This window comes from Scomber japonicus, chromosome 12 (assembly GCF_027409825.1).
Source record: "Scomber japonicus isolate fScoJap1 chromosome 12, fScoJap1.pri, whole genome shotgun sequence".
In the NCBI taxonomy this organism is placed as follows: Eukaryota; Metazoa; Chordata; class Actinopteri; order Scombriformes; family Scombridae; genus Scomber; species Scomber japonicus.
The window spans coordinates 15,779,105-15,803,458 of record NC_070589.1 but is presented as its reverse complement, the minus strand read 5'-3'; the positions used below and the strand labels follow the sequence as shown (position 1 = coordinate 15,803,458).

General features: G+C 40.4%; 2 protein-coding genes across 3 annotated transcripts; one reads left to right on the top strand and one right to left on the bottom strand.

Annotated features, from left to right (window-relative positions):
• Window positions 1–535: 535 nt before the first annotated feature.
• On the bottom strand, window positions 536–11,137 carry gpsm2 (G protein signaling modulator 2). Of its 2 annotated transcripts, XM_053330312.1 has the most exons (15): window positions 11,013–11,137; window positions 10,145–10,183; window positions 4,765–4,986; window positions 4,543–4,678; window positions 4,290–4,429; window positions 3,660–3,783; window positions 3,415–3,530; window positions 3,060–3,215; window positions 2,832–2,940; window positions 2,545–2,674; window positions 2,370–2,446; window positions 2,092–2,280; window positions 1,846–2,005; window positions 1,549–1,739; window positions 536–1,384 (listed from the first exon to the last, which is right to left on the bottom strand). In XM_053330312.1, the coding sequence occupies exons 3-15, from the start codon at window positions 4,983–4,985 to the stop codon at window positions 1,202–1,204; spliced, it is 1,932 nt and encodes a 643-aa protein (XP_053186287.1). In that variant the 5' UTR covers window position 4,986; window positions 10,145–10,183; window positions 11,013–11,137; the 3' UTR covers window positions 536–1,201. The 2 variants fall into 2 exon arrangements, with proteins under 2 accessions (XP_053186287.1, XP_053186286.1); XM_053330311.1 differs by lacking the exons at window positions 10,145–10,183; window positions 11,013–11,137 and adding an exon at window positions 7,499–7,614.
• A 2,017-nt stretch (window positions 11,138–13,154) lies between these two features.
• On the top strand, window positions 13,155–23,878 carry LOC128369625 (microtubule organization protein AKNA-like). The gene is made up of 21 exons (XM_053330703.1): window positions 13,155–13,359; window positions 13,914–15,082; window positions 15,798–15,872; window positions 15,969–16,068; window positions 16,522–16,673; window positions 16,769–16,828; window positions 16,966–17,099; window positions 17,221–17,410; window positions 17,622–17,849; window positions 19,024–19,205; window positions 19,648–19,815; window positions 20,011–20,158; window positions 20,387–20,481; window positions 20,606–20,790; window positions 20,882–20,996; window positions 21,680–21,862; window positions 22,350–22,405; window positions 22,500–22,637; window positions 23,235–23,349; window positions 23,455–23,623; window positions 23,726–23,878. The coding sequence occupies exons 1-21, from the start codon at window positions 13,155–13,157 to the stop codon at window positions 23,876–23,878; spliced, it is 4,020 nt and encodes a 1,339-aa protein (XP_053186678.1).
• The last annotated feature ends 476 nt before the right edge of the window (window positions 23,879–24,354 follow it).

Below are 24,354 nucleotides of genomic sequence, written 5' to 3'. Positions count from 1 at the left end.
ATGGAAGAGTGTTATTATGTCAGCATCAAAGGGAAATACACCTGTAATTTTTGGTTGAACGCTCTAGCATTCAGTTTAGGATTTTTCAGTGTTTAAAAGCTTTGGTTTGTCTCCCACTGTTTTAATGTAACAACAGTAGGTGGCAGTCTTTGCCCATAAAAAGGGTCTAACCATATGCACAATGAAACTGAATGGAAGCACGGGTTGTTTAGATATTTAAAACCAGTATTTGGGGCATTTGCATTGTCTTCTTTTCTTGTATTTTACATGCGCACTTTGTTCTTCTAACAATGTTTTATTCTCTTGATTTACTTTCAAAGATGCATATTTAAGTTTTTATGCTTATGTATAGTATATTATTTTAACAAATAAGGCCAAACTAATGCGTACATAGATGTATTTATTTCAGTTGTGTTTATGTATGTACAGTTAGTATGTTTTTGAAATGCTAGTGGCTCTTGTATCAAGCCTTTCTAATTCTTGTTTTTAAAAGTGACAAATTAATTCAAGCTAACTGAGTCTGCTGGTACGTTCAATAAAGTGTCTTTTACACAAGCTGTATGTTTTGTTGAAATGAACAGTTTACTTTGAACATTTAAAAAGGTCTGAACAAAATGCGTACACGAGAGGTTTTATTCCTCTGACCGCACGAGTATAAGGGCTGTACATGGGTTAAATTCATTCACTCATTCATTATTTTATCAAACAGTTACAGCTTAAAATAGCTTTCTGTAAGTCTTAAATCAAACAAAAACCTCACATATAAACAAAATACAGAGTGCTGTACCTCTGTCCACAATGACGCAGACACCACATTTCTTATTAGTTGAAGGTAGCTGGACGGCAGTTGACAGAATAAAAAGTACAATAAATACAAACTGCAGTTGTGTATTGAAAAATACACTGTGTGAAAAGAAATGATGAAAAACAATGTTAAAAAAAAAAACAACACTTTAATCCCTGATTACCACTGAGATTTTGTGGGTGTTGTGCAACTTGTGCGAGGAAAGTTAGAAATTTTGAGACTTTTTCATTTTGTACACTATATACAAGGCTGACAGTGCTTTGTTCTGTCCAAAAGGACAAATGTAGAGACATACAACTTTCTTAGGAGTGACCATCTCACTGGTTAATCACAACGCTGTCCACACCTTCATGACATTTGAAATAAAAACACCTGTATGTCCCTTTAGTGCTTAGTTCAGTTGGAGCTGGAGCTGGGCCGTGCTGAAGCGTTGGCTGCAGACGGCAGGGTGACGCGTTGCTCGTCCATTCGTTTGGCCTGAGAGCGCATTATGAGACTGAAGAAGTCCTCATCTGGTACAGTGGGCCCACGGACTGGAGGAGGGGGAGGTGCACAGCGCTGGTCATCCAAACGGGACCCCTAGGGAAGGACAAGAAAGGAGGTCATGAGAGTTTGTTTGAGATCAGGTTAAAGCTGAAGGTACATTACAATGAATGAGATGTTAAATGTGCTGCACCAACTCAATCAGCCTTTTTGCTTAGGCTCTGAATATATGGTCAAAACGCAGGTAATGTATGGCCCACCTGGCACTTGACAAGCATATCAAAGAAGTCATCGTCGGGCTCTGCGTTGTCAGCGTTGGCCATCAGGTGGCTGAGCACGGCCTGGTTGCTGTTTTGATTGAGTCTGAGGCCAGGCAGGCTTCCCCCTGCTGCTGACGACTCCTCCAAACGGTGGCCCTGGGCGCCTGAGATGTTGGCAGACTCGGACACAGCTACATAGTCAGAGAGGATCAATGAAGAGGCAGAAGAAAACAAAGAAAATCAGTTTCAATGTGAACTTTTATTGTGTGGTGATGAGTTGAATTCTCTGTGACTTACATTTCCTGATGGATCTGGGAGGTGACTCTGGTCCGCTGTTTAATGATAACCTGCTGCCTTTATCCTGTATTGAACAGCGCTGGTCATCCATACGGTTGCTCTGAAAACGGCTGAGTAGATCAAAGAAGCCCTCGTCTCCGAGCATGTCAGGACTGAGTCGCTAATGAAAGAAAATATATTGTTTGATAAAAGCTGTAAAGACTGAAAGGGACATGAGTGTGTGTATGTGTGGTTATCTGCTTGTACCTTCTGTGGTCCTTGTGCAGCTGTCTGGTTGGTATCCAGGGTGTTGCTGGTGTCCTGGAGGACCTTACTGGAGCCACCAGACTTGTACTTCTTCCCTCGCAAACGGCTGACAAAGAACAACTTCGAGGTGCTCTTGACCAGGGAGGGTTTGGACTGTTTGGTCAGAATATCACTGCTCCACTTCTGACCCTTCGAGACACAGAGGAATGAATTAGTCACCACAGTGCAGAAAGAAAGAAGCAGAGAGGAAATACAATATGAAGCAGAGCAGTTCTTACATTCATTTTATCTGGTGTAAGTTTCATCAGCTCCAGGTTCTCCATGCTGTGTCTTCTGCTCATCCTGGGCCTTGCTCCTATAACAAACAGTATTACCACCTGTTACACATACTGCGCTGTTAAAAACCTTCAATAACTTCTAAAAACAGAATTCAGGGTTTTTGATTTTTTTTACCATGCACGTTGTAGTCTGTGTCTTTATTTTCTGAAAAAGTGGAGTTATTTGTGCTATAACTCAGACCCAGCACCATCTGGAGATCGGACACATTCATACGAGCCGTCAGCTCCCCACTCCTGTCTCCAGTCTGGAGGAAGAAACACACACACACACACACACACACAATTTTACAACTGAATGATTTCTGAATGAACTTAACCTGTTTTTGTTAAGTTTTCAAAGTGAAACTACATAGAATATTCGAGTTAGAGGACATTTATATAGCTTTCAATCATTTTATGTACCTCTCTGCAGATTTCTAGGTGTTTCTCAGCAAAGTGCATGGCCTGGTCATGGTTCCCCAGTGCAGTGTGAGCATTTCCCAGGCTCCAGCATGCACGGCCCTCCCCAATCCTACGAAACAAAAAAAACAAAACACATTTGACTGTTATGTATAGGGCATAGTCAAAATGTAGCAAACACCTGTATCAATTCTGTCAATTGTGAGTGTGTGCTGTGTGCGTTGTCGTTACCGGTCATTGAGGTCTTGGGCTATGATCAGGTGTTTGAGGTGGTAGTCTATGGCTCTCTCATAGTCCTGGAGTAGTGTGTAGGTATTGCCCAGACTGTAGCAGGCCTGGGCCTCCACAGCTCGATCCTTCAGTTGCCTCGCCAGCTGTAGTGTCCTCCTGAGAAATATGATAAAGCAGAGTCATAACAGTTACAATATTTTCTTACTTATTCTGTACACTGCCTGCTAAATAAGCACCAATATATTTCTCTATTTTTTGTTTCACGTGTCGAGAAAGATGGCTTTCAAGCATGCAAAGTGACCAAACATCTTTTTTTGGCCTAGTTAGTGTGATGGCGGTGGTGAGGCTGACTTACTTGTAATGTTCAGCTGCCACTTCAAAATCCCCCAAAAAGATATAGGCATTCCCCAGGTTGCAGTAAGCCCGCCTCTCTGCTGAACGGTCACCAAACTCCTTTGCTATGAGCAGGCGCTGAACAAAGAAACCAGAATTGCATTTTACCATTTCTTTAGAATGGCTGTAATTACAGGAAGGTCGTCACCGAGCCCTGCTTGTTTATGGTGTCATAGTGAACAAAGGATTTTTAGGCTTTCCCCTCACCTGCTCATGAGAAGCCACAGCTCTGCGGAAGTTTCCCAGTAAGTAGTGGGTGTTGCCTAGGTTACCATAGGTTCGACCCTGGGCAGCTCGATCTCCAACCTCCTTCACTAATGCTAGGTTTGCCCTAAAAAAAACAAAAACAAACATATGATCCAATGATCAGAGAGCAACTAGCTCCCTGATAAAGAAATCAGATATAATGGTTGACTGGTTAGCTGCAAGCAATGTATCATTAATAAGTAGAGCTGCAATGATTGATTGATTGATTGATTGATTATTCAGTAATTGTCTGTCATTTTTAGGCAAATATAGCAAATATCTGACTGTCCCAGGTTTTCAAATTTAATCTTCCATTTCCAGTAAATTCAAATATTTTGGTTTTCTTACTGCTGGTCAGACAAAACAAGACATTTCAAGCTGTTACATTGGGCTAAATGAACTTGTGATGGCTATTTTTGACTGTTTTCTGATGTTTAAAAGCCAAACAATTAATTGACAAAAGTAATACACAGATAAATCAATCATGGAAATTTTAAGTTGCAGCCCAGTTAAGTATTGTATAATGCAGGTTTACATGGTTAAAACAAACCACACACACACACACACACACACACACACTCAGTGACTTACTCATAATACTCAGCTGCCTGTCTCAGAGCCATCATGACCTCTTCTGGGAAATCTCCAGGCTCAGCTCCACTCCAACAAATACTTTTGCCTTTAGCATGGTACACGTTCCCAAAGTTGTACAGAGCTCTTGCCTGACCCACCTGACACAAATTCAAAAAATATATATATACCACACAATCAGCTTATTTATTTAACCAAAATACATGGTCTCTTTTACAAAAGGTTAATAATGCTACCACTGCAGCTGCCTCACCTTGTCATTAATGTCTCTTGCTATGTCCAAGTGCCTCTGACAGCAAACCACAGCCTCGTCAAACCGCCCCAGCACCTTCAATGTGTTTCCAAGGTTCCCACTGGCTTTGGCTTCTCCAAGCATGTCTCCAATGGTCCTATGTAACACGCATTATGTTAGAAAAAAATAAAGATCTGTATTGACTTGTTACCAGAGTTGTGTGGGTTCTTGTAAAGGTCCAACCTGGTCAAAGTGAGGTCATGCCGGTGAAATTCCAGGGCCTTGGCATAGTCATGCAGATGGAAGTAAGCATTGCCCAGCTGGCTGTAGATGGCGCTGAGCACCTGTAGGTCCTCTGTGCCCACTTGGATGGCAGCTTCAAAGAAGGAGACCCCAGCTCTGTAGTCGCCCACCTTACAGAGACGCTCACCTTCCAGCGCCAACTCCAAACAGGACACCTCCATCCTACAGCGAGCAGGAGAAAACTCAAGAGTTAAACACAGATCTGGTCTGCTGTTTGAAACGACTAAACCTCAAGAAAAACTGTACTGAGCACCATGAGCGGCTCCAAAGTGCTGCATTTAGGAACTAAAACTAAGGTCCAAAGTTAAAGTTGTAGAAAACTGAATCGTCTTTGGCTGCAACCTAAAGACAACTGAAGGGACCTCACTCCCAACTGGCCTTCAACTTCTTTCAAAGCTAAAACTTTCGACAGGGTATTTTGTTTAGCTACTTCCTTCCACCCACAGAGAACAATGGCTCCAACTGGGGTTTGTTTGTTATGGTAGATCTCACATCCTTTTGACATGCCTCAGAAAGTCTAGTGGGTTTCTTTTATAGTCAAATAGAGTTAAAACTGGGCTGAAATGTTCATAACTCCCATTTATTAGGCTGCAGAGTAAAAGCATGCCATTGAGTTTTACACGAAAGTCCTTCTTTTCATGTTAACATTAATTTCCAGTCATGACCACAGAAAATGGACTTGTAGAAATGTGTATTCTTGTCAGTTCAGTTTGCTGGGCAGTCCCTGCTTTTAAACACTTTCGCATTGGTTTGTTCACAGATGCTCCACCAACTAAAATGTTTGACTTGGTTCATAAAAATCTTTTTAACATAAGGAACAATCAAATACACATTATCTTGAAATTCTGACATTATGGCATTAAAGCTTCTTAACATAAAGTACCTGTTGATATGGTTGGTTATGTTTCAACACATTCTGAAATCAAAAGGATGCAGTAAATGGCTTCCTATAGTGTAGGAAATCAATATACAGAAAATAAAGGACGTGATTTTTACATGCAATTTGAAGTACATCCTCGAAGACAACCAATAAGGCCTGGTGGGCTTACAAACGAGTTAGCCTCAGGCATTTCAGGGCCAGATAAAAAGAACTGTCAGACAATGGCTGGCGACTTATCTGCAGATGGATTAACTTCAGATTAAGCAGCGTATATATGCAAAGCAAAAGCTGTAAGTCTGCCAACTTTTGTTTTACCAGGAAACCAGCACAAAGTCACACAAAGTATTTTCAGTTTGTTTACCTCAAGTTTTCCTCCTGTGCCCACCCAACATTTTGTTAGAAGAACCCAAACATAGTTTAAATGGTCTATGTTGTGATACTAAAATTACACAAAAACACTGAACAATGTAGTCTGTTTCTTTATTCAGCAGACTATAATTAACAAAGGCAAACATAGTGTCCTGAATGGTTCATAAAGCCCATGTAATCACAATGTCTTAGACCTTAAATGAGAAGAACTGTATCTTTGTTGAAAACAAAGAGAAACAACCATCCAACACTATACCTGTGGTAAATACTAGCCTACCTGCCGGCTTTTCTTGTCTTACAACAACAGCAGCACATGGAGTATCTGAGAGGCATCTAATGACTTTTCCACTGGAAAAACTTCCAGACTGTGGCTCCTTCTCTTTCTCTGAAGCATGGAGAAATTACCTCAGACCAACTCAGTAGCCTATACTAAAAAAAATCTTGTTTGGTGTTCATTTAAGTCTAAAAAACAGGTTAAAAAAATAGCGTTCACATCCCTTGACATAAAAGCCATCAGTCCTCTGACGTCAGAGATATTGAACACCGCACGTTGGAGAACTTTCAAGGAGACCGGTGTGATGTTGTCACAGCATTAACCCCAAATGCCAGGCAGCAGGAAAACTGCTGAATCAGTATTTTCTCAGCTAATCTGCTTTTCTTTCAGTCAAGCTCTGTCCTCTAACCTGGTCACATGAGATTATTGGCTGTCGAGTGTGTGCACCCGACAGATTACAGAGCAAGTTAGGGCTAAGTAGCTTTATTAGACGTGACGGACTCAAGCCGAGTCTGTAGTGATGTCTAATGGAATCAGCTCATTGAGTAATACCATCCTGACAGTAGTAGTCATGGGACCACAGGGAGAAAAAAAACAGATATCCTACCACCAAGCATACACCTACTCTAACCACTTCATCTGCACCCACATGTAGCAATAAACGCAGCGGGCACTGATGAATATTTCAGGGCTAGTTAAATATTGAAGGTAGCTAAAGCAGCTCTTTCTCCATTTGGCAAGTCACACCTGCTGCCAGAGCTCTTCACCTGGGAACGTAGGGACAGCTGGCCGGCGCCTTTTTGGGAAACTCACCTGAGTCAACAAACTCACAGGAAGCACTGTGAAAAAAAAGACTCCCACTCTATAATTCAACTTAGGCGTCCATTTTCAAGCCCGTATTTCACTCAATACTGTTATTCCCTCAACAAGTCAACGCCAAATAAATCAATACATCATCTGTAACCTGGCATTGACACATTTTATGTAACAAGCAATAACACAGAGCATAAAGGCCATGTTTTTCTCTTAACCAATAATTACTGTTTTATTAATTGTCATTTCTAAAACTAACTGAGACTAAACAAAAAGATACAAAAGATAAATACAGAGTTCTACAACTATATTTTAGTTGAGAGAGGAGAGATTCCTACCTGTAGCGAACATTGAAGGACTGGTCCTCAGCTTGCATGCTAACCACTGAGCCACCGGTATCCATTGAAGTGCATAATATGAGGGACAATCCCAATTTAGTTCCCGAAAAAATGGTTGCGTTTAAAAAAAAAGAGCCAACAAGAAAGAACAAAAAAAACTTTGTTCAAAGGGAAGCGGGCATTAAGAGGTGAACCGTACAATAAGTCACCCAATTTGGTCAAATGTGTGATTGTCCCTCTGCTGAATGTGGACAGGGGAAGGTAACCCCATGAGTGTTAGAAAGAGCTGAGTCCTGAGCGCCAGTCCACACGGCTGCTTTCGTATACTGCGCGTTTTGCGTCACTGCCCCCTCAATCTCTCATCAGCGGCCCTCTGTGAAGAGAACACAAGATGCTGCATGTGAAGCCTCTTAGTGGGCCAAGCGGTGCCATGGCAACACCAACCAAACAGCAGTGCGCAGAAGTGGGGCAGGCAGGAAGTGAGAGAGCAGGGCAGGAACGAGAGGGACGGGGTCATCAGCTGTCAATCTTAAAACGGTGACTCAACTGATCCAGGCTCGGAGACGTGCTCTAAAAAGGTGCTACAAGGTGAGCAGGGTATGAACACCTGATGACACAGCTATGCAAGCGAGAGATGAGAGGGAAAATATAATCGGCAGGGTGTGGAGATGCAAATTATAGATGATCGCTGAAAACAAGCAGTACCCAACCAACAACCTTTTGCATGATTTGCCAGGAAGAAAAAAGTCACAAAATTAAAGAAGCAGCTCTGAAAAAGTCCAGAATCCACTAGAAAAGGAGCAAAAATAAAACATGAACCTACTGAATGTACGTGACTTTCCACCAAAGGAAAGGACAGTGATAAGCAAGCTACATGGATAAGATGAACTGCATTAAGTAGAGACCAGAGCCAACTGTTACCTCATTTCTCCATGAGGTCATACTAGCCGCACCCACTTGTCCCCCAAGTTTAGCCCTGCAGCCCCTCCCCTCTGCATGGGAAATAGAGCAGGCAAGATATTTGCAAACTGGGTTCATTCTTTACAATGAATAGCAGCTAAAAGACAAAGTAGAGGTGATAAACAACAAGCCATGTGTGCATTTAATACTCTTTCAGAGACAGAAGGCATGTTTCATTTTTATAATATGGGTCACTGTATTTGTCTACAACATCGTGACAGTTAAAACACATGGCAGATTAGGCATTGTCAATACATTCACTGTACTCTTTCTTCATCAAAATGTTCACATTTACATACAGGTTAGCAGCTGGTATACTGATTGCCTTCCAGATATTCTTACGATGACTATGTTAAAAGATAGAAGAAAAATACTGGACCGTCTCTGACTGTCAACATCATTTAAAAGCAGAACATGCTGAGGTTAAAACCCGAAAGTGAGGAACGAAAAACCTGAGAGTATCAAGCTCGATGATTTGTAAAATCACTCCTTATAATAAAGACGATTATTACTTAATAATTTACTTTGCTTACTTAAAAGTCAAAATATTGTCGACCTGATTCTGAAAATACCTTGGGATGAGGAACTTTAATCTGCGGTGGGTGTGCTGAGCAGGGGTTTTTGAGAGACCATTATTAGATCAGCGCTGAGCTCATGTTGCAAGAAGAGCACAAACCTTAAAAACACACACCACATCCAAAACAACTCATGCTTGTTTGAGCTTGGCTATTAGTTTTTTCTTTATAAATTCATGTTTTTAACTGCAATTAATTAATCAATTAATTTGTTGCTGTGTGGTCTGTGTTGTTTTTTTTCTGTATTCCTGTTGCAAAAGTGCCCTTTTGGGACAAAGAATAAAATGAATCTGAATCTGGCTACCAATACACTACACAGTATGAGTGTCAGTTGACATTCAACATTAAACTTTTTGGTATTTTAGAACCCACTAAAAACACATGGGCAAAGGCTTGTGTGTGTATGAGGACCTTTACTGCTGATAAAGCACATTTATATAGTAGAGATTGTATCCTCTCATAATCTGTGCTTGAACAAACAAAAACGGCCTTTGGCAAATAAAAGTACATGTATGTTGTGTACTTGTGTTTAAATCAAGCTGCATGGAAAGACAAAAGAATATAATAGTCTTTTCACCTAGCCTGTTATTCCTGCTGGTGCAAAAGCATCAACGGTAATAACACAATCCGAAGGGCTTTGGTACTCTACGCTGTTCATGTTCCTGCACATTTGTATAATTACCAATTGATGTGTGCCAGTGTTCGAGCAGCCTTTTCCACCATTGTGTGCCAAATGGGTGTGTTTCCAAGAGACCTGACCAGCTCACAAAGCTACAGTGTTTGTGGGCAAGCGCGTAAGAGGGAGAAGTGATTCATGAATAGAGGCACATCAAAGGAAACAAGAGCTTGTTTTTCAATGACAGCTTCACAGGAGGTAATCACAGACTCTTTTTTTGAGTCACAAACAGAACATGATTTCATCTTTAACACATACGTGATCTATTTTCATTGTGCTTACAGCCCATTGATGCACTAAAATGACTACTGCATCTGACAGCAAAATCTAAATATGGAAACACCACTCAGCATTAGACCATGAGCAAGCAAAATCGCACACCAAAACAAAAGAAAGAAAGAGTTGAACCAACTAAATAAGTGCAGTGATACTCACCGGTAACTCTTCCTCACAGGAACAGGAAATCGGGAAAGCCTGCAAGGAAAAGTGTGAATAACTTTAACATCTGAATAAGCTGGTGTTGCAGCAGGTGCTTCTTTAACTTTATGCATGAATGTTTGTGTATTTTGCCTCACTTAGTTATGCAAGTATGATATCAAATTAAATTCACACTGTGTACTTGCTGATTTAGTGCAGCTGACAATAAACACACTCAGTAGTAGCCAGTTTATTAGGCACATCTGCTTCTACACAGCCCAACTTAAACATTAGTAATATATCCCTGTATTACACAATACATTTCATCATCAACTCAAACTGCAGCCTTCAAAATCACCATGAACAGTTTCAAGTCTGTCTGTTACTAAACAAGCATATGAACCACTTGATGTGAATACTGGAAAGTGAAAATGTAAGTGTAAATGGAATGAAATCTGTATGAAACTGGCCATAACGATGTAATTTAATGCAAAATACACTTAGTAATGATTGTAATACTATTTAACACATCTTACACATGTAGCGCGCTTAAAATACTACAACAAATATGATTCTAATAGACATTTCCAGTGGCATTTAACCAAACAGTAACCATTAATTTTTCAAACTTTGGGATACATATCAGTAAGTATTAACGTTTTGACTAATCTGTACTGGACACATTGCTCAATCCTGACATATGTTACTCTTCTTTGAGAACGATAACCTCGGAGCAGTTAGTAATTCTTAATAAAGTAACATTAACACCATTTTGAAGCAACAGTCTCAGGTGGTGAATTCACCCCTATTCTCTCTGATTCACTGCAGTAACGTTATCAAATCTAGCTAAAGATTAGCTGGTTAGCGTGTTAGCTGCGACACTTACGTTAGACGATCCAGTTCGAACAATGGTGAAATCTCCAAAACTTTTATTTACGCTGTCATGAGTATGAAAACGTAGGTCCCTTTAAAAAGTAGACAGTTGTACGTGGGAGCAGGGCTATATCATTGTCAGCATTATCCTTTTAACTTTTTTTAAACTTCGATTTAACTTCGAAGAGAAGCCTTGCTGCTGTACGCTATGTGTTTTTGCCAACTGACCAATCAGAGGGCGCAATTCAAAGATAGCCACGCCCCAAATAACAGTCATCTGACCAATAGCTTTTGAATAGAATAGCCGATGACGTATTGTCGTGGTTTAGACATAGACTGAAGAGTTTAGATAAAAAAGCCGGCTGGCCTGGCACTGGCAGTTACTCATGTTTGAGATTTGGAGCCTGGACGCCGTTTATCTTCGTGTCTGCTGCTGTGTATTGTGTAACGAAGTGAGAGTGTAAATACCGCTGAATATAATTTCAATCAATACAATAAAAGCCCAAACATTAGTGTTTCGTACGTGTTAAGTGAGTTGATTGTCCAAAACTGCTCATTCCAGCCACCGCCGTTACCGAGCAACCAGACCCCGCCTGCACGCTGCGAGTCCAGTGCGGATCCAGACGTGCAGCGTTACTTTATACAATATTAATGATGCCACAGAAACCAAATCTGTCCGAGAAGCCATATGTCAAGACAGAAAGAGACAGAAATACTGTAGCTAGTAGCAACATTATATCAAGAGTAAGAGCGTGGCTGTGGATAGGATCAACTTAAAACTACAGTGGCACTGCTGAGGGACCTGTTCATTACCTGAGTAAGTTACCACCACCACTACTAATATCACATTATAAGTAAAACGTAAGCCAGACTGACAGTACTGTATCTGTATGTATTGTCAAAAATGAAGGGTCAAAGTCTGCTATAAAGTAGCTTACATCACTTTTTGATAATGCCACAGAGCTGTCACACAGTGCACACATTAACCTCTCTCAACAGGCAGAAAGTAACTAAGTACATTTACTCAATTACTGTGACGTTTTTGAAGTGCTTGTACTTTGAGTTTTTCCATGTTTCTAGTTCTTTATGAAATACTCCTCTACAATTCAGAATAAAATATTGCACTTTACACTCCACTATTTGACTTTTACTAAATACTGTGTAAGATTATAGGCCTAATATATATTATTTTAATACATTAGATTACTGTATGTATAATAAATAGTTTGAATTTTACCTAGAACTTTATCTAGAGCAATATCTACAGCATTAAAATACTGCTTACATTTAATTAATGCATAATAATATCCAAATATAATCATTTTTATAATAATATAGCACTGCAAGGGGCTATTTGACCATATTATAATAACCCATGTAATAATAATGATAATAATAATAATAATACATTTTATTTTAAGGCACCTCTCTGAACACTCAAGGACACCGTACAATGAATAAACATAACAAAAAATAAACTCTTATCTAATTAAGATTAGAAAATGCTGGACTTTTATGTGTAATTGAATATTTTTATATTGTGGCACTAGATGGCTACTAGAGTTGCAACCATTAGTCGATCAATTGATTAGTTGCCAACTATTAGATTATTAGATCACCAACTGTTTTGGTAATCAAATTATCATTTTTAGCCACTTTTTTACAAAAAGATGTCCAAATTCTATGATTCCAACTTATATATTATGTTATATATTCTACTTTCTATGATAGAAAACTAAATATCCTTGGGCTGTAGACTGTGATTGTGTGATTATGATGGTGATTGACATTTTTCACTATTTCCTGACAATGTATGGACCAAACTATGAAACAATTAATTGAGAAAATAATTGACAGATGAATTGATAAAGAAAATAATATTAAGTGCAGCCCTAATTGCTACTTTTATATGAGTAATGAACCTATTTGCCATCTCAAGTTCTTTCATCCACACACATGATCATTCATACAAACACCCTCAACACAATAGATTGTTAAATAATTGACGGCTTAGCACATTTTGATCCAATGTTGTCAGTTCACAAGATGCGTTGCTAAGTGATGAACAGGTGCTCCATCCTCCTTTCTTACCCCCTTATCTCGAGAGGTTGAATAGCGCTTCCACCTAACATTTTCTGTTACTGAGAAAGTGTCCATGGAGGGCGAACCAGAGGAATCTGATGAGGACGTTCAGGGAGAGGACAAACCCACTGTGCTTTGGGAAAAGTGTATTCAGCAGAGCATCATTGTTGACCTCAGTGAGGACGAAAGTCTCCACTTCAGTGATCTGGAGGGTTCCTTAGCTCTGCATCTCTCACAGGCAGAGTCTGCTGCATCAGAAGCTAGTATCCATCTCAGTGGTAAGACCTGGAGTCATCATCTTTGTATTTGTTTATAATGTTTACACTGACTGAATAATTGTTGATTTAAACACGTACAGTGGGGAGAACAAGTATTTGATACACTGCCGATTTTGCAGGTTTTCCCACTTACAAAGCACGTATACTTTGTAATACAAAGTTTGTATTACAAAGTATGCGTAGTACAAGCCACACGCTTCTCAAAGATTCACAACAGTTCATTAGTGGCGATTGTAGGCTTAGAAACACATTTAAATTCAACCAGTGGAGAAGACTTTGTGGCACACTATATGTAACAGTAAAAGGAAAACCTAATGTATGTTTCCTTTTATTTGTTTACATGTTATGTGGCAAAGCCACATATAATATGTGAACAAATTAAAAGGGCAAATATAAATACAAAAGAGTTCAGATGATACATGTAATAGCATATGTTGGCAAAGTCAGACAGTACTATGCGGCTGTCGTTGGTAACGGGAGGCAATCTTAAAAGAGTTATGGCAAAGACTGTTACCCTGTAATCAGGCATTATTTTTCTACTGGTGTTCTTTCAGGGAGTGCAGAGCTGTCCGCTTTGGACGACACCTCTTCAAACTCAAGTGTTGTCAGCAGCCACAGTGAGAGGGAGGTAGGGAGCAAGACCAAGAGCAGCAAATTGCAGGTGTCTGCCCAAAGACCCAACACCATGCAGGATGAGGGGCCACTAAACCAATGGGATGAGGACTCAGGACAAAGTACCAGTGATGAGGATCAGGAAGACCTACCTTATGATGGGGACCTTGGAAGCCCCTACTTCAACCAGACAGGAAGCTCTCAGGGCAACATGAGTTCTGATGGAAGAGAAACTGTTCATGCAAGCCCTGATGTGTCTGATCTGCATGAATGTACTACAGGAGACAGCAGCCATACCCTGAAACATTTGGCTCCTGTTGAGCCTCATGCTGAGAAACCAGTAATTTTATGTCAGGAGGAAGCCCCATCATGTACTAGACCTGCTGATGGCAACCAGCTGCAGGACATTAACCAGTTGCTGCTGCGGCACTTCTCTCAGGAAGAGTTACTGCGGTCAGGCAGGCTGATCGAGGCAGAGACTCTGCCCGAAGTGTCCCTGCTGGAGAGTGTGGACGAGACCCTTTTTAGCTGGGCTCCAGCACACAACGGTGTAGAAGTTAATAGTAACTACTCTGAGAGCCGTCCATGTGAGTCTAAGATTAATCAGAGTTTGTGCTATATCAGGACTGGTGATGAGAGAAATAATGCATCAAAAAATTCAAGTTTAGAAGAGGAAAAAGAAAAAGGAAATGATAGTGTCACCTCTGCTGTTACTGACAGCATTACATTAAGCTCAAAACATGGCAGTAGTGATAACAGTGCTTTAAATGTAGTGAGTAAAGAAAAGACTGAAGAGGATGGTCCAGTTCGGAAAGTCCCATTTGTGCGCACGAGATCCTTCAATGAGATGAAGTATGGCCAAGGCCAAGTCCATTACCCACACCCTGACTTCTCCAAGGTTGCCCCCAAGGTAAAAATCCCTAAAGTCCCTAGTGGTTCAGCCAGACCAGTTCCTCAGGTCCCCAGCACCATGCACAGAGCCCAGTCCTCTCCAGGGATGTTAGAGGTTATCAGCAAAATCCTGGATGATTCAATCCAACCATCAGAGAAGCCCTTTGTCTTCAAAGACCTGGAGAAACAGACTCCCCCAGCATTGGTCCATCACCTGCAGGTGGGAAGATTTAAAGCTACCCTTACCTTTGTTACATTTTTACACATTTTTTGTTTAGGTTAAAATGCTATTAATAAGGTAATGGCACTCACTCACATGTTAGAGAGATTCACCAGGCAGAGAAACTAATCATTATTCCATTCTCATAATATTCTGTGACCAATCATATCATTCGGTCCCAATGATATGATTGGCCGAGCGACCTGCCTGTTTTCCCCTTCCCTATTACGTAATCGTGCGCACCCCCACTCGGAAGAGAGTCTGTTGTGCATCCACGGCATTATAATACATCCATGATCCATGGAGATAGCTGTAAACAGACAGTAGCGACTGACAATGACCGACAAAAGCGTGCCACGGCTTCCACCTCCAGCCGCTCCCACAGGGAAAAACAAAACTAAGGATTTTAGACAAGGCTAGGATGTTACAAGTTATACAAGGATGTTACAAGTTACTTAAAGTTACAGACCAAAATATCAATAAAGAAGTTCAATGAAAACTTCAATCTCAAATACATGACAAAATATGACCTTGACCATGACAACAAAATTCTCTAGGTGTGCGTCATGAAAGGAAAGTGTCGAGCAACACTTTTTTCTGTTAAAAAAAACATCATTTCTGATGAGCAACACTTATTAAAAGTGTTGAGCAACCATAAATCGGCCTTAACAGTAGACATGTCGATTAACATTTGTTTTGTTCCTCATCTCTTTAGGCTGAGTATGATAAATTACTCACCAAATATGCTGAGGCAGAGAACATTATAGATCAACTGAGACTTGAAACCAACGTAAGTAAAAAACTTTTTTGATTGATCTAAACCATCCAGGTGTTGGGGAAATTAAAATGGGGTTAAAGTTAAAAATGTATGAATTTCTTTTGGCAGACTCAGCCTTCCTCAGAGCTGATGCTTGATGATGATGATATGGGAAACTTAGGTGAGGGAAGCCATCTTGGATCTTTGGCTCCTCACATCCCCCCATCAGGTACGTCTCTATGTCTGACATTTGATATTATGTCAACGCTTTGCTTCACTGCCACTGCAAATTACCCAATGAAATGCTACTGGTTTCCATAGAGACAAACAGAGTCAGATGACACAATTCTAGTTACACACATCTTCTTCACTTTTGTAGCACTTTAATTCAGAGGAAAAACAATGACAGTAAACCAGACAACCCAACTATATCAAGATATCACCTACTCTATATACATTTTCACATCACAATGTAGTTAGTTATGCATGCAGTTTTTTTTTCTTTATGAAGTGCACCAGTGAGGTGGATCACAGTATCAGCTGACTGATTGATTCCCATTATCTGTCCTAATTTCAGAGTGGGAGTGGGTGATGGAAGTTTAGAATTAGACTATGATTTTTAAATATGAAAACTTATAAGCCTACATTTGGTGTGAATCACTCCATTGTTGCTACATTTCAGAAATATGTGGTGAAAAGGTAGAAACAAACCACAAGAGAAACATTAAGGAGCTTAACAAAGCCTCCTCCAGCCAGCCTGATCCAGAGTGTCCCAGTGATGGGGAGCAAATGACTTCTGAGCTGAGAGACATCATCAGCCAGTTTATGCGGAAGGTTAGTTGAAAGATATGCCAGATATTACTTAACTAGTAACTACTAACAATAAATAAATCATGAAAATAGACATTAACAAACATTCTTCTACTCAGGTGGAAGAATTAAAACTGAGTGTAAGCAACATGTCATTTAGCACAGCAGAACAGCAAATGGTAAGTATCGTTTACCTCTTATATGTAGTTTTTTCATTTGTATGTCTCCTACATGCATTATAATACTTTTAGAGCAGTATATTTCCACTTTTATTTCTACATACAGTATGTGTGCATGTGAATTTGTCATTTGTCAGATTTTGAGGAGCATGATGGAGGCTCAGGACCAGTTGGAAAGAAAATACATCAGTAAGAAGGATGAGCACAGAGCTCTGGAGATGCAGAACTACATGGGCCTATCCAGGAACACTGGCACATTTGACCCAAACAGGTTAAAAAAAGACCCCACTATTACACTCATGTGAATGTGTCAGTCACATGTTTATGCATTCATTCATGTGTTTGCCTGTGTGTGTGTGTGTGTGTGTGTGTGTGTGTGTGTGTGTGTGCAGGCTGGTGGAGGGAGACATATTCAGGATAGGGATGCACCTTGAGGATATAAAGGAGATGATAGACAAAACCATGTACGATCAGATCTCCCCACCCCACTCTTCCTCCACTCCCACACCCATGACAGAGTTGCTGTATGTGAAACCCAGTCCGCTCGGCATGCACACAGCCTCACCATTATCACTGCATGAGGTAACCAACTTACAAATACATCCATTAACTCACCAATACTCAATCACTTTCTCTTTTCTAGAGATTTCTGCCTGGGCTCTCAATTCCATCTCTTTTCAAGCATTTGGATGAACCACAGTATGTCATGGTAGAGGCCTCTCTGCTGCTTTTCATCCAGCCTGGTGGAAAGAGTCTGCTTTCGAGTGGAATGGTCCTCTAAGACACTTTGCAGCTCCATAAGTTCCTGGCAAAGAGCTTCCAGGGCCTCAAAATCCCTGAGTCTGTCAGCTTCAGTCTGGCCTCTCAGGTCCCTTGTCTCTGCTGTAGCTCCTCCATTTCCTGTTGGAGAGCATCCTTCTCTTTCTTGTCTGCCATGCTCTTGGCCATATTCTCAACGATCTTCTCCAGTGTGTTGAGCTTCTCTAAGGCACTGCCAGAGAAGCTCTTCAAGGCTTTGAAAGCACGTTGCATGTCCTCTACTTCTTCGCACAGTGCCCCTGTTATCTTGACTGCTTCATTTTTGTCAGCCTCAACTTCTTTTGAGAGGTTTTACAGGTCAACCAGTTTTTGGAAAAGTTTGTCTGCTATTTTAACAACCTGAGGTCCAGAATCTGTTGGGAGAGAACCTCCCACTGTTTCTTCTCCATCATGACCTCATTTACAAGCTACCGATATACTATGGATGCAAGTCTGAGAATAGACGCTGAAGAACTGTCCAGTCATATCAATCCACAGAAAGAAGTCCAGTAAAATTACCACCTGCTGCTCATTCGTAGGACCATTACAGAAAGGGAAATGCAGACCAATATGCTGTCTGGTGACCGCCTCTTAACTATGATAATAATTATATTATTACCAGATGTAACATTAGTAACAATTATGTTTCCAAGAGTGTCAACTGAAAAACGGCAAGAAGGAAATGTCAACATCAATATTCCCTAAGAAGTCCCATTGATCTTGTCTCACTTCATCAGCAATGGAAATGTTCAGTTTAGCGTGAATTACAATGATACATAGGCTCACCTTAAGATGCCTACAGAGTTTACGTTGCTATGGATGCAGTGCAAACCGTAGTGGAAGCAATAAAATTATTTTTAAACCAATGAAATAATTCATGAATTAACATCATGCGTCAAATTATTGATCTCTTTATTAAATAGCTGTGTAAGTGGGATAATGTGGGGCCCACTACCACCTCAATAACAAACATGAAGTAAAATTATCACCTTTATGTAGGGCTGGGTATTGTTGACAAATGTTTGATACTGGTACCGATACCTTGACTTCTATACCGGTTCCTGAGCCTGACTTTTTTATATTTAACAAAAAAATGACATTACAGTAGCAAGTATCTGCATCTTTAATATCTATATACTCACTAGTATCAAAGCAATTCAGTCCATGGTCTACAGAGGTTGAACCCTAAACACTTTGGTTATCCCCTGACTTTTCATATAGTGCCACAAATGAGTTGTCTTTTTTTTTTGTAGTATTCTCACCCATTACTCTTCTTTCCATTTTTGTGAAACTGTGTGTGCACAATGTGAGTCGTTCTCTTCTGGAGGAAATGCTGAGTATATGTTTAAGATTACACTAACCGCAAATTATCTGACAGGGTCTGTCTCATGTTTCAGGGGTCAAGTGCAGGATTTTCCACTGTGAGTTACAAGATGGAAACACAGACTGAGGAAGAGGAAAACAAGGAAGTGGAGGAGACTGGCGAGGTCCATGGAGAGGGTAGATTAGAGCAAAGCAGTGAGCTCATAACTACTGACTCTCTTCTGAAAAATACAGCACATGGCAGCCACTGTTCACGGTACTTATTAAACTCTAGAAAAACTCAATCTTTAAATAAATGCTCTGATTTAGTTGTAGTAATATCTATTTTGTCACTGTTAGCTTGTAAGATTTGGATATGCAAGGTGATCAATTGTGTGAAACACTTCTTTTCTTCCTGTGAATAATGTAATCAAATAGTTACCAGTTAATTCAATGCAGAAAAATGAAATTTATCTTGGCTGGGATAAATAAATATAATACATTACTTTTGTGCATGTTTCACTGTCACTATCTTGTCTAGCTTTTGATGCTTTAAGTGGTGCTTGCATGTTAGTTTCTGCTCAAATAATAGGCACGTTTTCAGCCTTCCTGTGGACAGATAGTGTTTCAGGTACAGTGTTGGTGTTGGGTTCCACAATGCAGAGGGACCACAGCATTGGAGTCTGTTTATGTGCCGGTTTTCTCCTGTATTATTTCAGGTCTGTGGGCTCTCTCGAGGGACTGAACACCCCGACTGCTGAGGATGAGGAGGGCAATGAAGACGAGAGGAACTCTGTCTTGTCAGAAGGGATAGTTCATGGTAACATCTTAGCATACCTGAGCGGAACTAGCTCACCCTCAAGACAAAGACAGTGGACACCTGAAAGGTAGGCTTAAATAATGTATTCCTCATACAAGTATTCTGTCTTGTACCTATCATTCTGTAAGTGAGCTACCTTTAAATATATGTTGTCAATATACTAACTAAGAGTGACATTGTTGTGCATATCTAAAAGATACCTCAGCTGTAACATTTGTCAATTAACTAGCTATAAATATCTTGATGGTTTTTGTTGCTACAGTAGCCCACAGGATAGTGTCCTGAATCCAGACAGTGAATGTGATCTGGTTGATTGTGTAAGTCTGGCTGTGGAGGTCTCTTATTCCTCTGATGCACCCAGAGACCGAGATACCAACAGCCTCTCAGAGCCGCCCCTCAACACCTCATCTGTATCGCAGGTCAGGTAGCAACTAAAAAGTCAGTTTGTTTGTGTGCATGTCATTGTGGGGTCTCCCCAAAAATTGTGAATTATGGTTTTAATTGTGTCAACTTCTTGTTTTGTTGAATCCTTAAATTGGTTGATAATTTGATCTGCTAGACAAAAAAGTGTGTTATAGTAGTTTTTGATGCATGGGTTACTTCATTATAGCTGATTAGATTTTTTTTCCGGGCTGCAGAGGATTGTGAGTCCGGAGACAGATAGTGGATTTGGGAGCTCTTACTTGAGTCAATCAGCTCCTGGGGTATCTCAGCCAAATCTGCACCCAGAAAGGTATAACATTGTATCCACAGTCACTCACCAACAACTAATATTGGGCTATGTTGGATCACATTACATTGATTATATATGTACTCTGACTATCAGACTCACTCTGGTTTGATTTTCTCATTTACAGTGTGCAGTCCCAGAATGGTGGTTTAAGTAGCTCAGACAGTGAAGGGTCTTGCTCCAACCTGCAGACAACCATCCATCCAGCCAGCCAGTGGTGGGCCAGTCCTCAGACACAGTCCGGTGGTGCAGCAACCGCAGTGGAGCTGTGGGTGAAGAGTACCACCAAGGAGCCTTCAGTTAGGGTGCAGGGTGAGTAAGCCATTCTTCATAGTTTTCTTTTTATTTAGCTGGTCAATAACAAAATTATTAAAGGCATGTTTCTTCACCACTGTCTGACCAGGATCTGAGCCCAGCCTGCCTGCCCAGCTCCATCACCACGTCTCTGAGCCCACACTCAGCACCACCATGGATACAGCACAGAGAGACAGACATATGTACTCCTGCTCTTGTAATAGGTCAGTTAGGTGACCAGTGAGATGCTGAAAACTAATTTTTTTAGCACTCATCTATTCGGTGTAAACATTCATTTAACAGAAAATACTTAGTTTTAAGTGTGTAGTATGGTGTGTAAAAACTATATATTAGTGCAGGTTGTTTCTTAAAAATTCTACAATGTGCACATTTCCTGTTTACTACCAAATGGCATAACCCTTTAAAGAAATGTCCTAAGAATTAACAGTTACACACCAACTATTTTTAAGAAATAATTGAAAGACATACAAATGTATACACTGAAAGCCAAGTATTTTCTGTCAATTAAGGATTTGTCAAGAGTTGTATTGCTCCAAGGAGGGTTAAATTGAACTAGACTTGAATGAAGATATTTTAAGATGTCTCGACTCTCATCCAAGGGGCTTCCTCAGTTCTAGGCAATTTTATCAAGTTTTTTCAAATGAATAATTACAATATGATGAGTGGGTACTTACCAAGTAAACCAACTTAATACTTTGTTTCTGTGTACCAAACTGCATCATCTATGTCTAAAAAAATGAACTATTAAATACTTGCAAATTAATCAGAAAATGTAAAATAAAATTAAACACCGAAAATAAAGCGCTGCGTGTGTGTGTGTGTGTGTGTGTGTGTGTGTGTGTGGGTGGGTGTGTGTGTGTGTGTGTGTGTTCCTTTGTGTTTCCAGTGAGGCTATCCTGGCCTTGCAGTCAGAGGTGTCCCGGTTGAAGAAGGACCTGAAGGAAGGCCTGGTCCAGCTGCCTCACTTAGCACAGAAGATGGACTACCTCACCTCCAAAAACAGACAGGATCGTCAGGAGCGCAGGTCCAAAACCAGACCCAGGACCCACCACAGACCAGCCTTCAACAGGTGGGGAGCTGATCTGGCTGGGGGAGTATTGTTACAGCATTTTAATAGTTTGATATTGAACTTTATTATTATTATTATTATTATGAATGGTTAGCAAGCAGACACAAAGGCAAACCTTACAACAAATTAGATCTTAGACTAAAGACTGCATGTTTATAAGGTTATATGACGAAAAAACAACATTAGATAGGAGCACTTGAATATAAAAATCTATTGAGGCTAAGGTTGTTTTGGAAGCAAAAGCTGACACGGACAACAGGAGAGATGGATAAGATCAGATGGATTAGCGGAGATGCAGGAATACAAGGAATATAGAGAAACACAGAGAAAAAAACTGAAGACCCAGCCAGAGCCCTGACAAAATCCAGGACACTAAGAAGTCCTTTTATATTTGACATTCAGTTATAATAATTACCATGTTTGTTATAACTTCTAGTGTGTGGAAAGCAACAAGCAGCAGACATGATGTAAGCAATCTCAGCTCCAGTCAGGTGAGGATAGAAGACTGGATTTCTTCAGATATGAACCCCAGCAAGAGCAAAGGTACAAAAACTGAAACTTGAAAGAAAACTGCATCTATATATGTGTGCAGATATTTTCTTCATCATCTACAATGATTTTAATCGTTGCTGTCCAGGTACAGACAGTGATGACATGGCTGGCTCTGAGATCTTGCCACAATTCCACGATTCACCTGTGGGGAGCCGGAGAGGCAGCAAAAGCTCTGCGCTAGAATTTCAATATAAACTTCAGGGGACACTGCAAGCCAGTAGAGGTCAGAGCCACAGCTATTTCAACAGTACATTCCTCTTAATGTACCTCATTTGCATTTAGTTATTCTGTCCAAAGTGAGTCAACCATCAACAGCAATTTGGAGTTCAGTATCATGCCCAAGGACACTTTGACATGCAGACTTGAGAAGCCTGGGATTGAACCACAGACCTTGTGATTGGGTAAAACAAGGCAACATGTGTATTGTACTCCTTTAGGGTCTGAGGGAAACTGCTCACTGAAGACCTCAGGTATGACGAGCTCTAGTTTGAAGGGGGCGAGAGACAGCAATGCCAAGTGACTTCATCATTTGATGTTTACAATGTCAACAGTTTAGTCAATGTGAAATTTATTTACATAAGTTGCTGTTACTAGTTTTCATAAGAGTAAGAACATAAAGAGAAGACAATCAGTCAGAAATATAGTGTGTAAGCAGGATTCTCCGCATGCTGCATAACACAAACCATCATAACTGCTATCAGTATAACAATATATCACTCATAAAAGTGCCCTACTAACTGAAAAACAAACCAGTGTAAATATGTGCAGCATTATGTATTATTAGAGTACATACTGTAGTGATTTATGTTTCTGTTGCCAGCAGCCGTCATGGAGAGTTATTACTCCAAGGAGAGATGGTCTCTCTTCTCCCCTGCATCACGTCAGAGGCCTCTCCTCCAGGTCAGCTACGGCTCCTCCAGTAGCCTGCCTGCCAGGTAAACACGTGTCTAATTTGTAACACAGTTTTCAACAAAGTTGTTAAATTATGTGGTTCAGGTCAATTTAAACTATTCTTTCTTGCTCTCTGTCCTTAAATCTAGCTATAAAGTGAGGGAGCCACCACTGCAGTCCGTGTCCCATCACAGGAAGCGTTCCACCCAGTCGGACACAGCACTCCTGCCCAGTAACGTGTACTTCAAACGGACCCTGTCCCCAGTATCAGTGCTGTCAAAGAGTGGAGACAGGGCAGGGAGACGCAGAGGGACCAAGGTGAAATGACTTCTTTTAACATGTGTCACTGCTGGATATTCTGACATTTCAGCATCTGCTGCTCATTGCACCAAAGGGTTTATGTTTGCTTCTGTTTTCTAGGAGGAAGAGATGAACAGGACTCTGGATCAGGCCATTGAGGTGGCCCGCAACATGAAGAGGACTACAGACCGCATGGCTAAGAGCCTGTCAGCTGACCTAGCTAAACTGCACAACATCCAGCCACTAGGGAGCAGAAAACACCACGTCCTATAACAGCCAGAGATCAGTTAACCCAATAACCCTCTAGTACTTGTGATACATGATGCAGAGTATTTAAGTATTTGTTGGATGAAGAGAAAACATTTTTATTTATGATGTATTTGTTATTTATGGGAAATTATAGCATAATCAGTTACTGCTGCTGTACATTTACTATAGACAAAAACAATAGATGGAAAAGCCTGAAAACACATTGTAAAAATAAAATCTTGATATATAAATACCTGTGTATTGTACGTTTTTTTCCTTTTAAGCAAAATTGTATGTTTGGATGGAAACTGCTGATGTACAATATGTTCATATTAAGTCTTGTTTTTGTATTGAATACACTTAACCTCCATCCAGAATATGAATCTTATAAATCACAATCAAATCTGACTGAGTTTAGACCATTGCAACACTTTCTTTTTACCTCCTCCAAAAAAATGTATTGAAAAATATAATAATTGAAAATGTGCTTAAATGTCATC

Excerpts from the sequence above, each read along its gene's own strand:
- LOC128369625 (XM_053330703.1), top strand. The coding sequence starts at position 13,155 with ATGGAGGGCGAACCAGAGGAATCTGATGAGGACGTTCAGGGAGAGGAC. Across the intron at positions 16,069-16,521 it reads TCCTCACATCCCCCCATCAG|AAATATGTGGTGAAAAGGTA; the intron begins GTACGTCTCTAT and ends GCTACATTTCAG. Across the intron at positions 20,482-20,605 it reads CCAAATCTGCACCCAGAAAG|TGTGCAGTCCCAGAATGGTG; the intron begins GTATAACATTGT and ends TCTCATTTACAG.
- gpsm2 (XM_053330311.1), bottom strand. The coding sequence starts at position 7,563 with ATGGATACCGGTGGCTCAGTGGTTAGCATGCAAGCTGAGGACCAGTCC. Across the intron at positions 4,679-4,764 it reads CATGACCTCACTTTGACCAG|GACCATTGGAGACATGCTTG; the intron begins GTTGGACCTTTA and ends CGTGTTACATAG. Across the intron at positions 2,941-3,059 it reads GCCCAAGACCTCAATGACCG|GATTGGGGAGGGCCGTGCAT; the intron begins GTAACGACAACG and ends TTTGTTTCGTAG.